The 14,697-nt window shown below is 58.0% G+C and overlaps 3 protein-coding genes across 3 annotated transcripts; all 3 read left to right on the top strand.

Annotated features, from left to right (window-relative positions):
* Window positions 1–1,175: 1,175 nt before the first annotated feature.
* JKF63_05103 (uncharacterized protein) lies at window positions 1,176–4,112 on the top strand (the record flags this gene model as incomplete). The annotated part of the gene is made up of 1 exon (XM_067901072.1): window positions 1,176–4,112. The coding sequence occupies one exon, from the start codon at window positions 1,176–1,178 to the stop codon at window positions 4,110–4,112; it is 2,937 nt and encodes a 978-aa protein (XP_067757435.1).
* Window positions 4,113–7,730: 3,618 nt separating this feature from the next.
* On the top strand, window positions 7,731–12,806 carry JKF63_05102 (uncharacterized protein; the record flags this gene model as incomplete). The annotated part of the gene is made up of 1 exon (XM_067901071.1): window positions 7,731–12,806. One exon carries the CDS (start codon window positions 7,731–7,733, stop codon window positions 12,804–12,806), a length of 5,076 nt encoding a protein of 1,691 aa, XP_067757434.1.
* Window positions 12,807–13,458: 652 nt separating this feature from the next.
* Window positions 13,459–14,463, top strand: JKF63_05101 (uncharacterized protein; the record flags this gene model as incomplete). The annotated part of the gene is made up of 1 exon (XM_067901070.1): window positions 13,459–14,463. The coding sequence occupies one exon, from the start codon at window positions 13,459–13,461 to the stop codon at window positions 14,461–14,463; it is 1,005 nt and encodes a 334-aa protein (XP_067757433.1).
* Between the last annotated feature and the right edge of the window lie 234 nt (window positions 14,464–14,697).

Below are 14,697 nucleotides of genomic sequence, written 5' to 3'. Positions count from 1 at the left end.
GTGCGTGCGTGCGTGCGTGCGTGTGATTCCCTTTCCTTGTGGGCCCTGATTTCGTTGGCTGACTTGTTCTGTGTTTCGGGGGTCCTTCAATCCCCTGGGGGCTCCCCTCCCTTCCCTACCGTGGATCATCAACTCCGCTCGTTCTGTTGCTGTCTCATCTTTTTCCCCTTGGGTATCTTATATGGTCGTGGATCTCTGTGTCTGTGCGCCCTTCCCACCCACCCACTCCCTCCCCACCTCAAAAAAAAAACGTAAAGCTTTGGTTTTTTTTCTGGCGAGCGATCGCTAGAGATATGCGATGCACCACTGCAGTGTGGCTTGTGCACAATCGCCGTATCATTACTCCTTACAGACGAAGCAGTGCTTGGGGAAGGGGGGAGGGCACAGCCCTCTTGTGTGTGGCATCACGGCCATCAAAAGAAGCAGAGAACTTGAACCTCTCAATCGACCCGAACAAAACCCCTGAAAACTGGACTCCCCCAACTGCGCCCTCCTCCTCTGCCCCCCCCCCCTACGCATGCATGCCTCTTACCTGGACACGGCATGCAAAATACTCATCAATGCATCCACTCTCTCCATCTCTCCCCCCTCCTCTCCCCTCCCCACTCTTCTTCCACTCCAGTCCCTCACTCCTGACTGTGAACTCCTTTTTTCTCTCCTCCACTCTTGTCTTCCCGTCCACGCCTGTGTCTGCGTGTGTGTCCGTGTGTGTGTCTGCGTGTTTTGGGGAGTTGTTAAACCGTCAGGGCTTCTTTTTCTTTTTTTTTCTCCCCTTTTTTGCGCTACCACTGGTCGGTACGATGCAGACGCGTACCCGCTCTGGTGGCACCCGCCCACTGCAGACATCCGCGGTGGCCTTGTCAGAGACGGACTCCGTCCATACCAGAAGCTCCTCGGCCTCTAATTCGCCGTCGCATGGATGGCGCCGGTCAAACCTGCCGGCTCCACTGGCACCAGAGGTGCTCTCAAGCTCCACACCCCTCTCACAACGGCCTGATGGCGCCTCCTCGTGCCCTGTAAACCGCACGGATAGACTTGCATCGGGCGTGCCGCATATGCCAGCCCTCTCACCCACCGCACCGCCGCCGGCCGCGCTAGGTCGACGCCCACCGCTACATCAGCAAGAATCCCACCAGCGCGGGGCTCATCCCGAAAGCGATAGCAGTGCTAGCGGTATGGTCTCGCTGCCAACTCCATGCACCCCGACGCAGACAGGCTCCGGCCCTCCAGACAAGGGAGTTGAGGGTCATCACCGTCGAGGTCACCACCTCAGTGACAACGGCGCGCCCAGTGGCAGCGGCTTCGAATCGGGTGCTGGTGCCCATGGTCTCCACTCCCATGAGCCGATGCCGTCCATGCCTACCATCTCCAACCGATTGCCGCCAGTCATTCAGCCAAACAAATTGTCAACCTCCGCAACAACCAGCTCCAATGTATCGATGGGCCAACCACCAAGCCAGCCGCAACCGCCGACATCCACAGCGACCATGCCAACAGTGCCGACATCACCAGCCCGAGAGGTGTCGCAGCCAGACGTCACACTTCTGACTGTCAGCTCGCCGGCGCGCAGGTGCTATCTGCTGGCAGACACCAGTGACCGCAGTTTGGATATCACAACCGCGTCAACAAATCAAATCCCTGCGCCACCAGCGCCTGTATCGGCGCCGCGTCCGTCCTCAACCTTGAGTGGGACCTCTTTGAATAACAACGGCACCCGCGGATCGCTGCACCACCGGGAGATAGAGTCTCGCGCTGTTTGCGGAGGCGGCGGAACAACCACAAACGCGTACCTGCACGACAATCCGCGTGTGGTGACGCTCGTAAACAATCTCTATCACAGCGTCATGACCGCTCAACCCGAGAATCCACTGCATTACCTCGCTCAGTTTCGTGCTGGTACAGTGCCGCAGCTGCCATCGGCGCAGCTCGCACCGCTGGACACGCAGCGAGAAGACGCAAGGCTGACGCCAGGACGACAAACCCACACAACCCTGCAGCCACACCAGCGTTTGGGCAGCGGACACGGCGATACCCACCCGCCATCCACACACACAACGACGGGCGGCAGCACGTCGAAGTCATCGCTTTCGGAAACAGGGCGTCAAGACAGTAGCGGCACGCGCGATGGCGATCGTGGCGAGACACAGGTAGGGACAGCGCCGCTACCCACAGCACCTCCGCAACCCACAAGGGGCGTTGTGAGTAGCGGTATGCCCAACCGTCCATCTGCTGCTGTCTGTCGTCTTTGCACTCCGCCAGCGCCCCCGCAATCTGCAAGCGCTGCTGTCAGTAACAGCGCGAGTGTTGGCGGACCTGTGTTGCCCCAGTCGACTGCTGGCATTGTCACGCACACAAATACAACCAGTAACAATGTCTTCAGCAGCAGTAGCGCATCCAGCAAACACGGATCCTCGCATCTCTTGCAGCGCACTGGGCTGGTTACGAACAGCCCAGCGAGCAGCGTCTCTCTCGCTGGCGGGCCCGCCGGTAGTGTTGGCTCTCAGCAAGTGAGCAACACAGCCTTGTCGCAAACAGGTGGCAGTGGTGGCAACGCCCTGCCCTCCAGTGGCGGTGCGGCCCCCCACTCAGGGAACTCCTTTCTCGGCAGTTTGCCTGGCATCGAGCGTGGCGAGGCCACCTCCAGTGACCTCGCCTCCCTGTTCAGCACAAACTCAGTAGACCTTCACGAATTCATGGCAGAATTCCGCCTCGCCAAGGAGGAGCGCTACGGCGGAGGGGTCGACCATCCCGCCATCACGCTAGACGAGCTCGCCTGCATTATCGAATCCTGCAGCTTCCCCTGCGCCGACGCGGAGGTGCTGCTGGGCCTGTTTGATGAGCTGCAGCCATGCGCACTGTACCTCGCGGGTGCGCGAAGCCCTAACGGAACCCCGCCGGCGGCCTCAACCACATTCAAGTGCAACAGCTTGCCCTCACTCTCACGCGGAGGCCTGGCCAATGGAAGCGTGAGCCCCCCCTCCTCCCTCAACTGCACCGCGGTCGCCACTACGAGTGCGGACGGCGCTGCTGCTGTTGGAAAACCGCGCGCAGGCAGGGGCGCCATCACCAACAGTCCTGGCGCCGCGATGATGCCCAACTGTAACGTAAGCGGGTCGACGTGGACTGCGCGGGGCGTGCAAGGCGCTGAGTCCTGTGTGACTGCTGCACATCCGAACGCAAATATTGCCACACAAAATACGGACCACGCCAACAAGCGCACCGCCGATGAAGCGCAGTGCAATGGTTTCTTTCCTGGGAATGAACGCGCAGATGCAAAGAACAGCAAGCTCCTGGTGATCAACAACCGTATCGACGATGCAGGGGGTCCGCAGGAGTCGTCTGGCGAGGATGGTTCCCATGACCCCTGCAGCCGCTGCCCTACTGACGTGTGCAAGTGCACCTCGCCCATCCATCAACATCTGGGGGGGTTACAGCACCCTCGCTGGAACGGCGCGAACAACGAGGATACGCCGATGGTTTTCTTCGACACCCTTCTCGCGCGCATGGCCTACAAGATCCAGGGTTGGTATCCGTCTGAGGCCATCCGCATCGCCTTTTATGGCATGGTGGTCGATGAGGAATCGGGGGCAGCGACGGTGGCCGTGGAAGGGAACGGCCGCGGTGCTGGGCTCAGCGGCGACGGCCCATCGGCTGCGGCCAACGCACGGAGCCTTCGCAGAGCCATCTCAACAGAGTCTATTGCGACATCCGAGGTGACCATGATGGGCAGCGGCAGTGCCGCTACGGCAACGATTGGCGGTGGTGCTCTTTCAAGCTGCACCGTCCCGCTCTCCCGGTGCATTACGGAGGGGCTTTTTGCGCGACTGGGTATGGTGGACTTGACAGCGGGAGAGGTGCACAGTGGCCTGCGCAGTGCTGGGCTTCCAACAAGCCAGGACGAGCAGCGAGTATTCGAGTGCCACCTCGTGCACTTTGCGCGCCTAGTACGCGCCATTACAGCTGTCTCCGAGCGTGGGGGCGGTGCCAGTGCGTCCAGTTCCCATGCCACGAGTCTACGCGAGATTTTCGTGCAGCGTGGCAGCAACAACTGTTTAACGCTGGGCGGCCACTATGGCAACAGCGGCACCGTCCCTACCACATCAGCTCTATGAAAACAGTAGAAACCCGTCGTCGTTGCCGACGGTGGCAGCGGCGGCAGCAGCAGCAGCAGCAGGTGGCGACTGAACCCAAAGGCCGTTATACTCAGCACGCTGTGTTGGCTCGATATCCGCTGATGGCATTTCGCGAGTATCTCAGCTCCTTTTTTTTTCGCCGCTCATGAAAGCACGCGCGCGTTGATTTGAGAAAAGTGGGGAGGCAGGTGAACATTGGAAAACACATATGCATATATAAACGATCCTTGCCTGACCACGGTGTGTGTGTGTGTGTGTGAACACAGTGAAAACACCCTCCCCCCCCCCTCCCTCCCCCTCCCAGCATCATCACCACCACCACCACCACCGCACCTCATCTCCTCAGTAAGTCAAGCAGAGGGAGAGGGGGAGTGGGAATTGTCGATTATGGCGGTGGTGGGTGGCGCTGTTGACACCATCCGTTCCTCATTCTATCTGGACTCGCAGTTGATATACAGTTTGACATAATAATGCGTCAAAGTGTGTCCGTGTGTGTATCGGTACGTGTTTTCCGTTTCTTGTTGCGGGACGTGGGAAAGGGGGGGGGGGGGTATCCGTTTCGATTGACGACTCCAATCTATCCTAGGCATGACTGGTTGCTCTCTCTCTTTTGCTGTTTCCATTCCTCGTCTGACTCGGACGCACCGTCTACGCTGGATCGCTCTCCTCGTTTCTCCTCCTCCTCCCCACCCCACTCTTTGCCCTTTTCTGGTTATTGGGCTTTGATGTGTGTAGCCCTCCGCTATTCATCTATTTCTCGCTTCAAACCTTTGTCCTAATGGGGAATGTGGCGTACAGGAAACACACGCACATACACGGCGTCAGGTGTTTGTCGTTCCGATATTCGCTCCCCTCCCATCGCCATCGTCTTGTTTATTTTCTGCTTTTTTTAGCTTTTTCGCCTGCCTCGTCTGCCCCTTTCTTTTTTTTCTCTCACCAGCTGCTTCGTCCCCCCTCCTCCTCCTCCTCTTCCTACGTTTGTTTGTTTGCTTCTCATCTCCACTGTATTTGCGTCTGCTTCTGTCTAACTCCAAGTTTGACTACTTGGCCACCCCGCCCCCACCTTCTCCCAGCCCTTCTTGACCCTCTATTCTCATCGCGTCACTGCCACCTGATCGCCCCATCTCTCTACTCCCTAGCTGCATTCGCTTGATGTAACCGCACGCGTATGTTCTACATTAGGGTGGATCCCCGTGAGAAAAAAAAAGGGGGGGATGCAGTAGTGGGGGTTTAGGGCGGGAGAAGGAGGAGGAGGAGGCGACGTCCCCCCGGAATGTTTCTGAGCTCGGTGAGTGGCTCGAGTGTGTTATGTCCCCGTTGTTTTCCTCAAGTGCTTTATTCGCTCTCATCCTGCCGTCCATGCCCCTACCTCATTCACCACCCACACCGTATGTGGTGGCGATTGTGTGTGTGTGTGTGTGCGTGGATGTGGATGGCTCGGTCTTGTCCTGTTGGCCACAGTTCTGCCGTTTGCCTCTGGTCGGAGAACGAGCTCACAAAAAAAAAAGGGCACACGGAGGGTGAAAGGAGAGAGGCACACACAGAAAAGAAACCTAAAGCTGTGACTATGTCGGGTGATGATGACTGGTAAGAGAATGGGGGAGGGAAAGGGGAGGGGGATGTACAGAAAGGTGTAAGCAGCAGCAGCCCCCCCCCCTCCCTCCCCCTCACACACGCACATAGCCCTCCAGCTACCCCCTCCCTCCCTGGACGCATTTTCCAACACACGAACCACGTACTTTTCACTTCGTTGAACTGGTGGCCCTTGCGTCTCTCTTTTTCTCCGTTTCTTCAGAGCGTATTTCTCACACGTACATATCAATGGATCTCCCGCCCCGCCCCTCCCCCCCCCCCCCTCTGCCCTCGTGTGTGTGTGTGTGTGTGTGTTTCCTGAATATCTCACATATTTCTTTCTCCATTTTTTTCTCCTCCTCCTCCTCCCTCTCTCCCCCCCCTCTTCCATTTGTGTTGCTTCTTCCTTTCTTGCTGTTTTTTTTTGGGGGGGGAGGAGGAGGGCACCCCCGAGCACACTTTGTAGAATCTTTTGGATAAGTACATGACGACCTCTACTTGGACACACACACATCTGCATAGCGGAGAGTGAGAGAGTGCGTCTGTGTGTGTGTGTGTGTATTTGTCTGTCTGTCTATGTGGCTGTCTGTGTTTGCGTGCTTTATTGTTGTGTATGACCTCCTCCTAACCAGGTAATTCTTTTACACCTCTGCTGCTCCCTTTTGTTGGTTTTCTTCGGTTTCTATTGTTTGTTTGTTTTTGTTTGTTTTTGAATGAGTGACGTCTTGTTGTTTGCTTCCGACGACGCCCACCCCCCTCTCCCTCCCTCCCTCCCTCCTGCTTTCCTCCTCGTTGAGGAACAAACTTCACTCGAAAACAACGAGACCCCGTATTACAGACTAAATTTTTTTTTTGGGGGGGGGGGTGTTGAACATCGAGTGATCCCTCGATCGCTTCCGCGCCAAGCTCACGCGACAATGGGTACTGACTGCTTTATAAATCCCTCCGTAGTTCTTTTTTTTTGGTTGTTACTGTTGGAGCAGCTCTCCCCTCCTCCTGATTTTGCAGTCTCTCTTCACTCAATTTTGTGGAGGGTCTCTTTGGTTTGGCTTCACCGGATTCTCCGTCTCACTCTATTTGACTATTATTGTTGCGTTCCTCCCCCCCTCCCCCCTCCCACCTCTCCCCTCCCACCCATATATTGTTCGCCTGTTCTATCTGCTGGATGCGCTCGTCTCCCCCTTGTTGTCAACATTGGAGATGTCGCCTGTGTCTTGAATATGTTTATTCTCTTCCTCCTCCTCCCCCCTCCCTTCCCCTCTCCCCCCAAAGAGGCTCGCTAGCTACCTTTGATTATGATGATGGTACACACACATATATATATATATATGTGTGTGTGTATGTCGATGTCCTCGTGGCCGAACGACCTGTTGAAGAGCAACAAGGGAAAAAAACAGTAATGTGTTGTCAATGTTTCGGGCAGATGTAGACGGGTGTACTTGTGTGCATTTGGTTGTGTACCTCTTTTTTGTGTGTGTGTGTGGGTGTGTGCACGTCTCCTCTATTTTGTGGAGTGCGTTGGGGGTGGTATCGATAAGACATGAGATTACTCTTTTATATATACACATATATAGGAGGGGGGAGGGATGATGATGATGAACGATGGCAATGTGTGCTCCGCTCATCCAAAGCCCAGGTCAGAAGAACTGTGTCTCAGCAGAATGTTCGAGCGCTGGTGCGTCACCGGGGGGTGTGGGGGGTGACCCGCCACGCGGCTATACGACAGACTGAAGGATGAGAAAATATCCTTTTCGCTACATCCTGCGTCAGTTGGCGAGTATCGCGATCACTGTCGCTCGGCTCATCTGGATTCCTTTGCTTTGACGCTTACAAGTATCAGACACACACACACACATATACACACACACACACACACACACACGGGTGAGAGATGAGGGGAGAAAAGGGAGGTGGTTCTACTCTTCGCCCCTCCTCTCCTGTGTTTCCGCATCAACATACACATATAGATAGAGTAGCACATTCAGTGTAGAAGAAAGGAGCAAGAGCGCCGTAGCCTATCCCTACATGCCGCGCCAAGGCTTCGTGGCACTGCCGTGCCCGCAGCAGCGACCGCAAGAGTTGGTGGACAACGCCGTACCAGCCGTGCAGTCACAGTCGTTGCAGGAGCATCCGCGGCAGCAGCAGATGCACATGCCATCCACGTTATTGGGGGACCTCCATGAGTTCTACGGGGTGTATGCACAGCTCGGAAAGCGTCGGCAACAGAAGCAGCCGCCACCCTCCGTGGGGCGTTCGCACAGCGACGATCGCAGCACGATGGAGGCGTCAAGTGAACACCACCACAAAGACACAAGGAGCTCACACAACTGCAAAGAGGGGCCTGTGCGACAGTACCTCGAAACGATCTGCAACACAGCGGCGGCACCACACCGATCCAAGGAGGCGCCAGTAACCTCCACCCTAGACCTTGAACCAGAGCCGCCGCTGGCACCGTCGCAAGACCGACGGCAGCAGTGTGCTGAGGAGCGAGTGCCACTACACGACCGCGGAGGAGACTGGTCTCTGTTGTACCCGGGTTTAAGGCGTACCGCTCTGCCAACGCCTGGCACACCGCCAGCTACGTATACTGCGTCACACACCACGCCCCTGTCGTCATCACAAACTGCAGCAGTCGAAGAGCTTGAGCGCACCCAACAAAAGCTGGCAGAGATGCAGCGCCTCTACAGTTATGAGAAGCAGGCGCACCTGCGGCAGCGCACACAGCAGCTGCGCGAAGACGCACAGCTTCGGCAGGCTGACGACGACATTACAGAGCGGACGGCTCAGCTCCTGACTGACTACGAGTCCCTCGTGCGACTCCGCGACACCGCCAGCAGAGAGCACCTGGAACGCGTTCTACAGAGCGTGGCCGATGAGTGGATGCGAAGTGCTGAGAGCCTCGAACACACTCGCACCACTTGTGAGACCGCTCTCCTTACGCGTCTACAAGCCACTCTAGCAGAACAGCAGCAATCACTAGCAGAACGCCTCCAGCAGCACCTCGTATCGGTGGCAGTGTCCACAGTAGAAGCGGAGCGTGCACAGCATACGGCCATCGAAGCCGCCACTCAGGAGCAAGTCGAGTCTTTCAAAGTGGAGTACCGTCGCATACTAGAGCAAGACATGGATGAGCGGGAACGCCTGATGGACGAGCAAGTGGCACACCGAGAGGCACAGTGGCGCACCTTCCTGAAGGAGGAACATGTCCGCATGGTTGCGATCGGTGAGGAAGCTGCCCGTGAAGCAAATAATCGCCAGCTAGAGACGCTGCACATTGCAATGCGTGACATCACAGCACTGCGGGAACAGCTGCTGCGCGAGCACGCGCTTCGGCAAGCACAGGTGGGCCAGGAGTATCTCGCCGCGTATGAGAGCCTCGCCGACGGTTTCACTGCAGCCGCGGCAGAGACGGTCGAGTATGTGCAGCACTTGCAGCATGACTACGCGCACCTCATACGTGCCTTACACGAGGAGGTGAACCGTATATGGGCAGAGAAGCAGGAGGCCGTTCGCCAGATAGAGCAGTGCCCTTTGCGGGTTGCAGAAACCGTCGCGCAGCAACTGCATGTCGTTGAGGAGAGGGCAAGCTCCTGTTGGCAAGCTCAGCTGGCGACGGAACAGGAGACGCACCGTGCCGCTGTGCTGAGACTCACTCGCATACACGAGGAGGCACTGGAGAAGGTGCGCAGCTCCAGCGCGGCCAAGGAAGCCAGACTCAAGGAGGAACATCAAAAAGAGAGGGCCGTGTGGGAGGATCATGTTGCACGCCAGAGGGAGCGACTGACTGTCGCCGCTGATGACGCCCTCAGCGATGCTCAGGCAGCGGTGCAGAAACTGGAAAAGGATAAAGAGAGTCTCTCGTTGCAAGTTCATCAATTGAAGGATCAGCTGCGACTCGATGAGCTGGCGCACGAGGCAGCCCTGCAGGACGCACGTCAGGCCGAAGAGGCGCGCTACACGTCGCAACTGAACAGCCTCGAGGCGACCTACGACGCGGTGCTGCAACAGTACAAGGAGAAGATCAAGACAGTCCGCATCGGTAATAGCAGTTCGGGTGCTGGCTCCGCGACTGCGACAGCAGCGCTGAAGCGGGTGGCGGAGCTGGAGAAGGAACTTGACGCATGTCAGTCGGCGCACGCGGCCAATGTGGAGAAAGCCGTTGAAGAGGCAGTGGCGCTGTGGTCAGCGCGGCTCGAGCAGTGCCGTCAGGAGCAGCAAGCTCGCTTTGACGCGGTGGAGCAAGAGCACCGCATTCTACGAGCAGCCCTTCTTGACGAGGTGCAGCGGCGTGAGCAGGCACTGGAGGAAAAAGCTGAAGCACAGCGCAGGACCCACCAAGAAGAGCTGCAAAACGCGATCATGAAAACGAAAGAAGACTCTCAGCGGGCACTTGAACGCCTCGAAAGGCAGCACTGTGCAGCGAAACGGGAGGTTGAAGCGGAAGCGGAGAGCCGCGTACGTGCCGGTGAGAGTGCGCTGATGGTACGAGAACAACAGCTCCGCAGCGCCGAAGAACGGTGGCAGCGGCGCCGCACCGAGGAAAGTGAGACGGCACTGCAGCAACTGACCGCACATGTCGCTGCCCAGCATGCGAAGCAGCTTACAGAACTGGGGAGTCAAGAAGCTATGCTGCGCAGCGAGCGGGTGCAGCTGGCGCAGCAGCGAGCCGTGATGGAGCAAGACGTACGAAGCACCCTACAGGTGGAAATGCAGAAGCAACTGGCAGAACGGCTGGTCGCCGCCGAGGGAGGCTGGGTGCGACTACTAGAAGCCGAGCTGCTGCAACGCTTTTCCCTGTGGCAGGAGTTTCGAACACAAGAGTGGACATGTGTGCAGCAGCTCCACCGCGAAGAAGTTCGTCTGCTTCATGAACACTATGCGGCCCAGATAAGTGCGTTGCAAGATGAGCAGCAACTCTATCTCTCTCAGGAGGCAGAAAGCATGCGCGCTCGCGAAGCAGCCTGGGCTGCCACACGCGCTGCCTCGCTCGACGCCTATAGCAAGGCGGCTGCCGCGAAACTGCAGGAAGTGCTGATGGCTGAGCGAACTCAGTGGCACACGGCTCAGCAACAGCACGCAGCGGAGCGAGGCGCCAGTATTGAAGCCGCCGCGGCACGCGTAGCAGAGCACTTCGCGATCACCGAAACCGCCCGTGCACAGCTGGAGAGTGAAGTCCGCTCAAGCTACCTTCCCATTCTGGAGCAACAACAGGCAATGACATCCAAACTCCTGGCGGAGCAGCGACGCCTTCATGAGGACGCTGTCGCGCAGATGCAGGCAGCGTCCGCCGAGCTCACGCAGGAGCAGGTGACACAGTTTGAGAAAGACCGCGACATGCGCGAGCGTGAACACGAGAGACGCGTACGAGAGCTGAGGCAAGCACACGAAGAGCAGTTGGCGGCCGAGCGCTCCCATCACGCGGCGGCGCGCGAGGCCTACGAAAGGGCTGCATCTGAGCGGATGCAGCATATGCGTCGAATGTACGAGGAGCAGATGGCAGAGCTGCAGCAGCGCTGCGACGCACAGGCGAGCCAACTATGTGAAAAGGAGACGGGATCATACGTGGAATTCCAACGCATTCGAGACGAACAAGAGGAGAGGCTCCGCGCCGAGTATGAGAAAAGCATCGCGGACCTGCGCGACGCCTTTGAGGAGCGCAACCAATGCTACGCGGAGCTGCAAGCCACCCTGTGTGCGCGCGTGCAAGCCGAGGCGGGCCGTGTTCAAACTCGCTCAGAGGAGAAGCTAGCCCACTTCATTGAAGAACACCAGACGCAACTGGCCAAACTGCGCCTTGCCCACGAGAAAGCACTAGACGAGCAGGAGGTGCGCCAGCAGGAGGCATTGGCACGGCTGCAAGCAGGCCATGAGACTGATGTTACGGCGCTCGTGTGCGAACTCCGCAAAGAGCACGAGGCCACTGAAGCAGCGCTGCAGTCCACGTGGGAGGCTCAGCAAGAGAACTGGCGGAAGCTTTTAGAGGAAGAGCGCCACGCCCGACGTGCTGCAGAACAGCGCGCGAAAGAAGCGGCGCGCGACGCTGTGGCGCTCCGTGTCGCGTCGGAGCAGCAGCAAGCAGCGGCATACCGGGCATTAGACGAAGAGTACCGCGAGTTGCTGAACCAGATGCGTTACGATGTGCAGGTAGAGCGCGAAGAGCTCGCGCGTCGTTGCCTTAAAGATGAAGAACGGCGCTTTGCAACCGATGTGCTGCAGCGTCAGCGCACGCGCCACCAATCGCCCAATGTTCAGCCGCCGAAGCAGCCGAGCTCTTCCTCACATTCTTCTCTTACTACCGATCTTCCCGTTGTTGTGACAGCTCCAGAATCCCAAACGCCGCTCGGCAGGAGACACACTAGCGGCTGTGCAACCCTCTCGGCTGTCTGGACGCCCGGTGCGCCGTACTCTGTGAGCTCAAAAGGTAGTCCTTTGTCGATTCTTCCAGGCGATCCCGTTGAACGAGCTGTAGCGCATCACGGTCACAGCTACACCGACAGCCAAGGAAAGGAATCGAGTGAACATGTGCTACAAGAGGCTAAGCAGCGTCTTGGACAACTCTGGGACGTGCTGGAGGTGCCATCTGACGATCAGCGGACTTTTCTCAACTACGCGGATACACTCGCCCAAGAGGCACCAGCAGCGGAGTTGCATGACGCACTGATGCGGGAGCAGCGACGGCTGGAGGCGCAGCTGCCGCTCCTCGAGGCCCTGACACGCCTTGAATACGTGCAGCGGCAGCTGCGCCCCATGGCCAACGCACCGCCCTTGGCAACACTCCCCATCAACGGAAAATACGACTTCGCGCTGAAGCGCGTCAGCGCCGGTCACAACGAGGGCGACGATGCCGTGCATGTCGCCCCCAGCGTCTCGCTGCCGTCTTCCTATCACGTCTTTGAGGAGGATCAGAAGAATGCCACAGCGTCCGCGGCCGTCTCGCCGCCGTCCAAGATGCCAGGCAAAGCGGGGAACCAGCGGCTTGAGCAGCTCCAGCTCCATCTCGAACGACTGACAGAGCAACTCCGCTGCGACATCACGCAGCATGAAAAGGAGTATGGGGAGGTGTTCCGAGTCAACGGCATTCGGGTGATGGACAGGCTGTGACAGTCTTGCAACTCCCGGGTGTAGAAGAAGCCGAGAGGAATCCGACCCGCTAATGCTCCCCACCCAGTCGTCGTGCATGCGCACGAACCACGGCCTGCCTTCCGGGGAGAAGGGGGGGGGCGCGTAGTCCATCAAGGCGAGACGCCTCACTTTAATCCTGCCATGAATAGGGGGGGGGATCAGCATACCATTGTTGCCGGCGCACACGTAGACAGAGAGAGAGGTCTTCCTACCACAACCACCTTCCCCCCCCCCCATACACATAAAGAGGCACAAGCAAGATCACAATTGTTTTTCATATCTGGGAAAGCAGTGGAATGAGTCCGAACATGTGCAGCTGTATTCTCCCCCACCACCCCCACCCCACCCCCACCCCACTTCGACAGCGCAGACGCCAGGGAGGAGGAGGAGGAGGAGGGGGGGTAACCAGGAACACCACCATCCCTCCCTCTCCCCCTCTCCTCTGTGGTCTTTGCCTCCGCCTACCTGACTACAAATGTACGTGCCTTGGCGCACACATCTACAGGAAACCACTTGACATCCCCTCAAAAGGCGCACACGCATTACTTTGGCGCCCTATCAGGCACAAGCTAGACAAGAGCTCAAGCTCTGACATTTGGCCCCCCCCCCTTCGCGTGTCTCTTGAAACACAATGAGTGGCATCGAACGTGGTGACGATCTCATGACCACGGCATATGTGCATGTAGAGGTGAAGGGCTCGCTGGACATCCCACTCAAGTTGGGCCTGCTCGCTGACTTGGGTGACCCGGTTATGGAGCAGGAAATCATAAAGGAGGCGGTACGCATCGCGGTGAGCGAGCGGCTTGGTTACTTTGACGGAGTTGAGGTGTCGCTGAGCTCTAGTGGGGGACTTGAAGGCGCAGGAGCACATGCCGCGCAGAAGGCAAGGCAGAGGGGGGCGCAGATACAGCAGCAAGAAGAGGAAATCACGGCATCATCGCACAGCCATTACGCACACAATGGCTTGCGCGGTCGCTATTGCGAGGCCACTGTGAACCTGAGTGAGTTGGGCCGATGCATCGAGATGATTCAAAAAGCGTACGAAGGTCTCCTGAAACACGCACAACTACTGAGCGAACTGTTGCAAATCGAGTCTGCAGAAGCGCTGCCAGGAGAAGCGACAGTCACTGCTCCGCGAATGACGACGCCGCCGCCGCCGCCGCCGTCCTCGGTGACGACGCCTGCTGCAACGCTGACGTCAGAGCCTTTGTCCTCACAGGACCTGGATGAAAATGCTAACGCTGCCAAGATCCTTGCTGCGGCCCGCCACCTTGTCTCTAAGATGCTGGCTGATCATCGCTCTGACGTGGTCGCCGAGGCCGCATCCCTGCACGCATGCGCCTCCTCTTCACGACTGCCATCGCATGAGGAGGACATGCTTGCAGAGGAGCGCGCGGAGACGGCAGCGTCGGGCCGGGCAAGAGGATATGATCAGTGGCCCACTTATTACCACGAGCGGAATGGCGTGGAAGGTATGGGTAGAGGGGACGACGATGTCGATGCCGAACTACGTTTGGGCTTGCTAGCTAAGGACGACAGGGATGCGCAGGAACCGCAGCAATCGCAAGTGGGAGACAATGAGGATGAAGAAGCGCTGCGCGCACGATATCTGGAGTTGGGCTACTCTCCGCTGTAAGGCCCAATAGGGGGAGGGGGGTGCCCCCGGGGCACTCGGTCTTCGTTTCCCTTACTCGATAAAATGTCTTCGATTCCCGGATGAACTGATGCTCAGGTCCCCCGGCATGACGGTGAGGAGGGGGGGTGGTGAGATTGGAGACAACTGTGCTGTCATCCGCCTCCCTTCTATAACCTCCTCTAAACTCTCCCGTCGCCTTGCCTCCGAGTCGCTGCTGAGGGATCTTCCCCCCCA

Source organism: Porcisia hertigi, chromosome 21, assembly GCF_017918235.1.
Source record: "Porcisia hertigi strain C119 chromosome 21, whole genome shotgun sequence".
In the NCBI taxonomy this organism is placed as follows: Eukaryota; Euglenozoa; class Kinetoplastea; order Trypanosomatida; family Trypanosomatidae; genus Porcisia; species Porcisia hertigi.
This window is presented reverse-complemented; position numbering and strand designations above follow the sequence as displayed.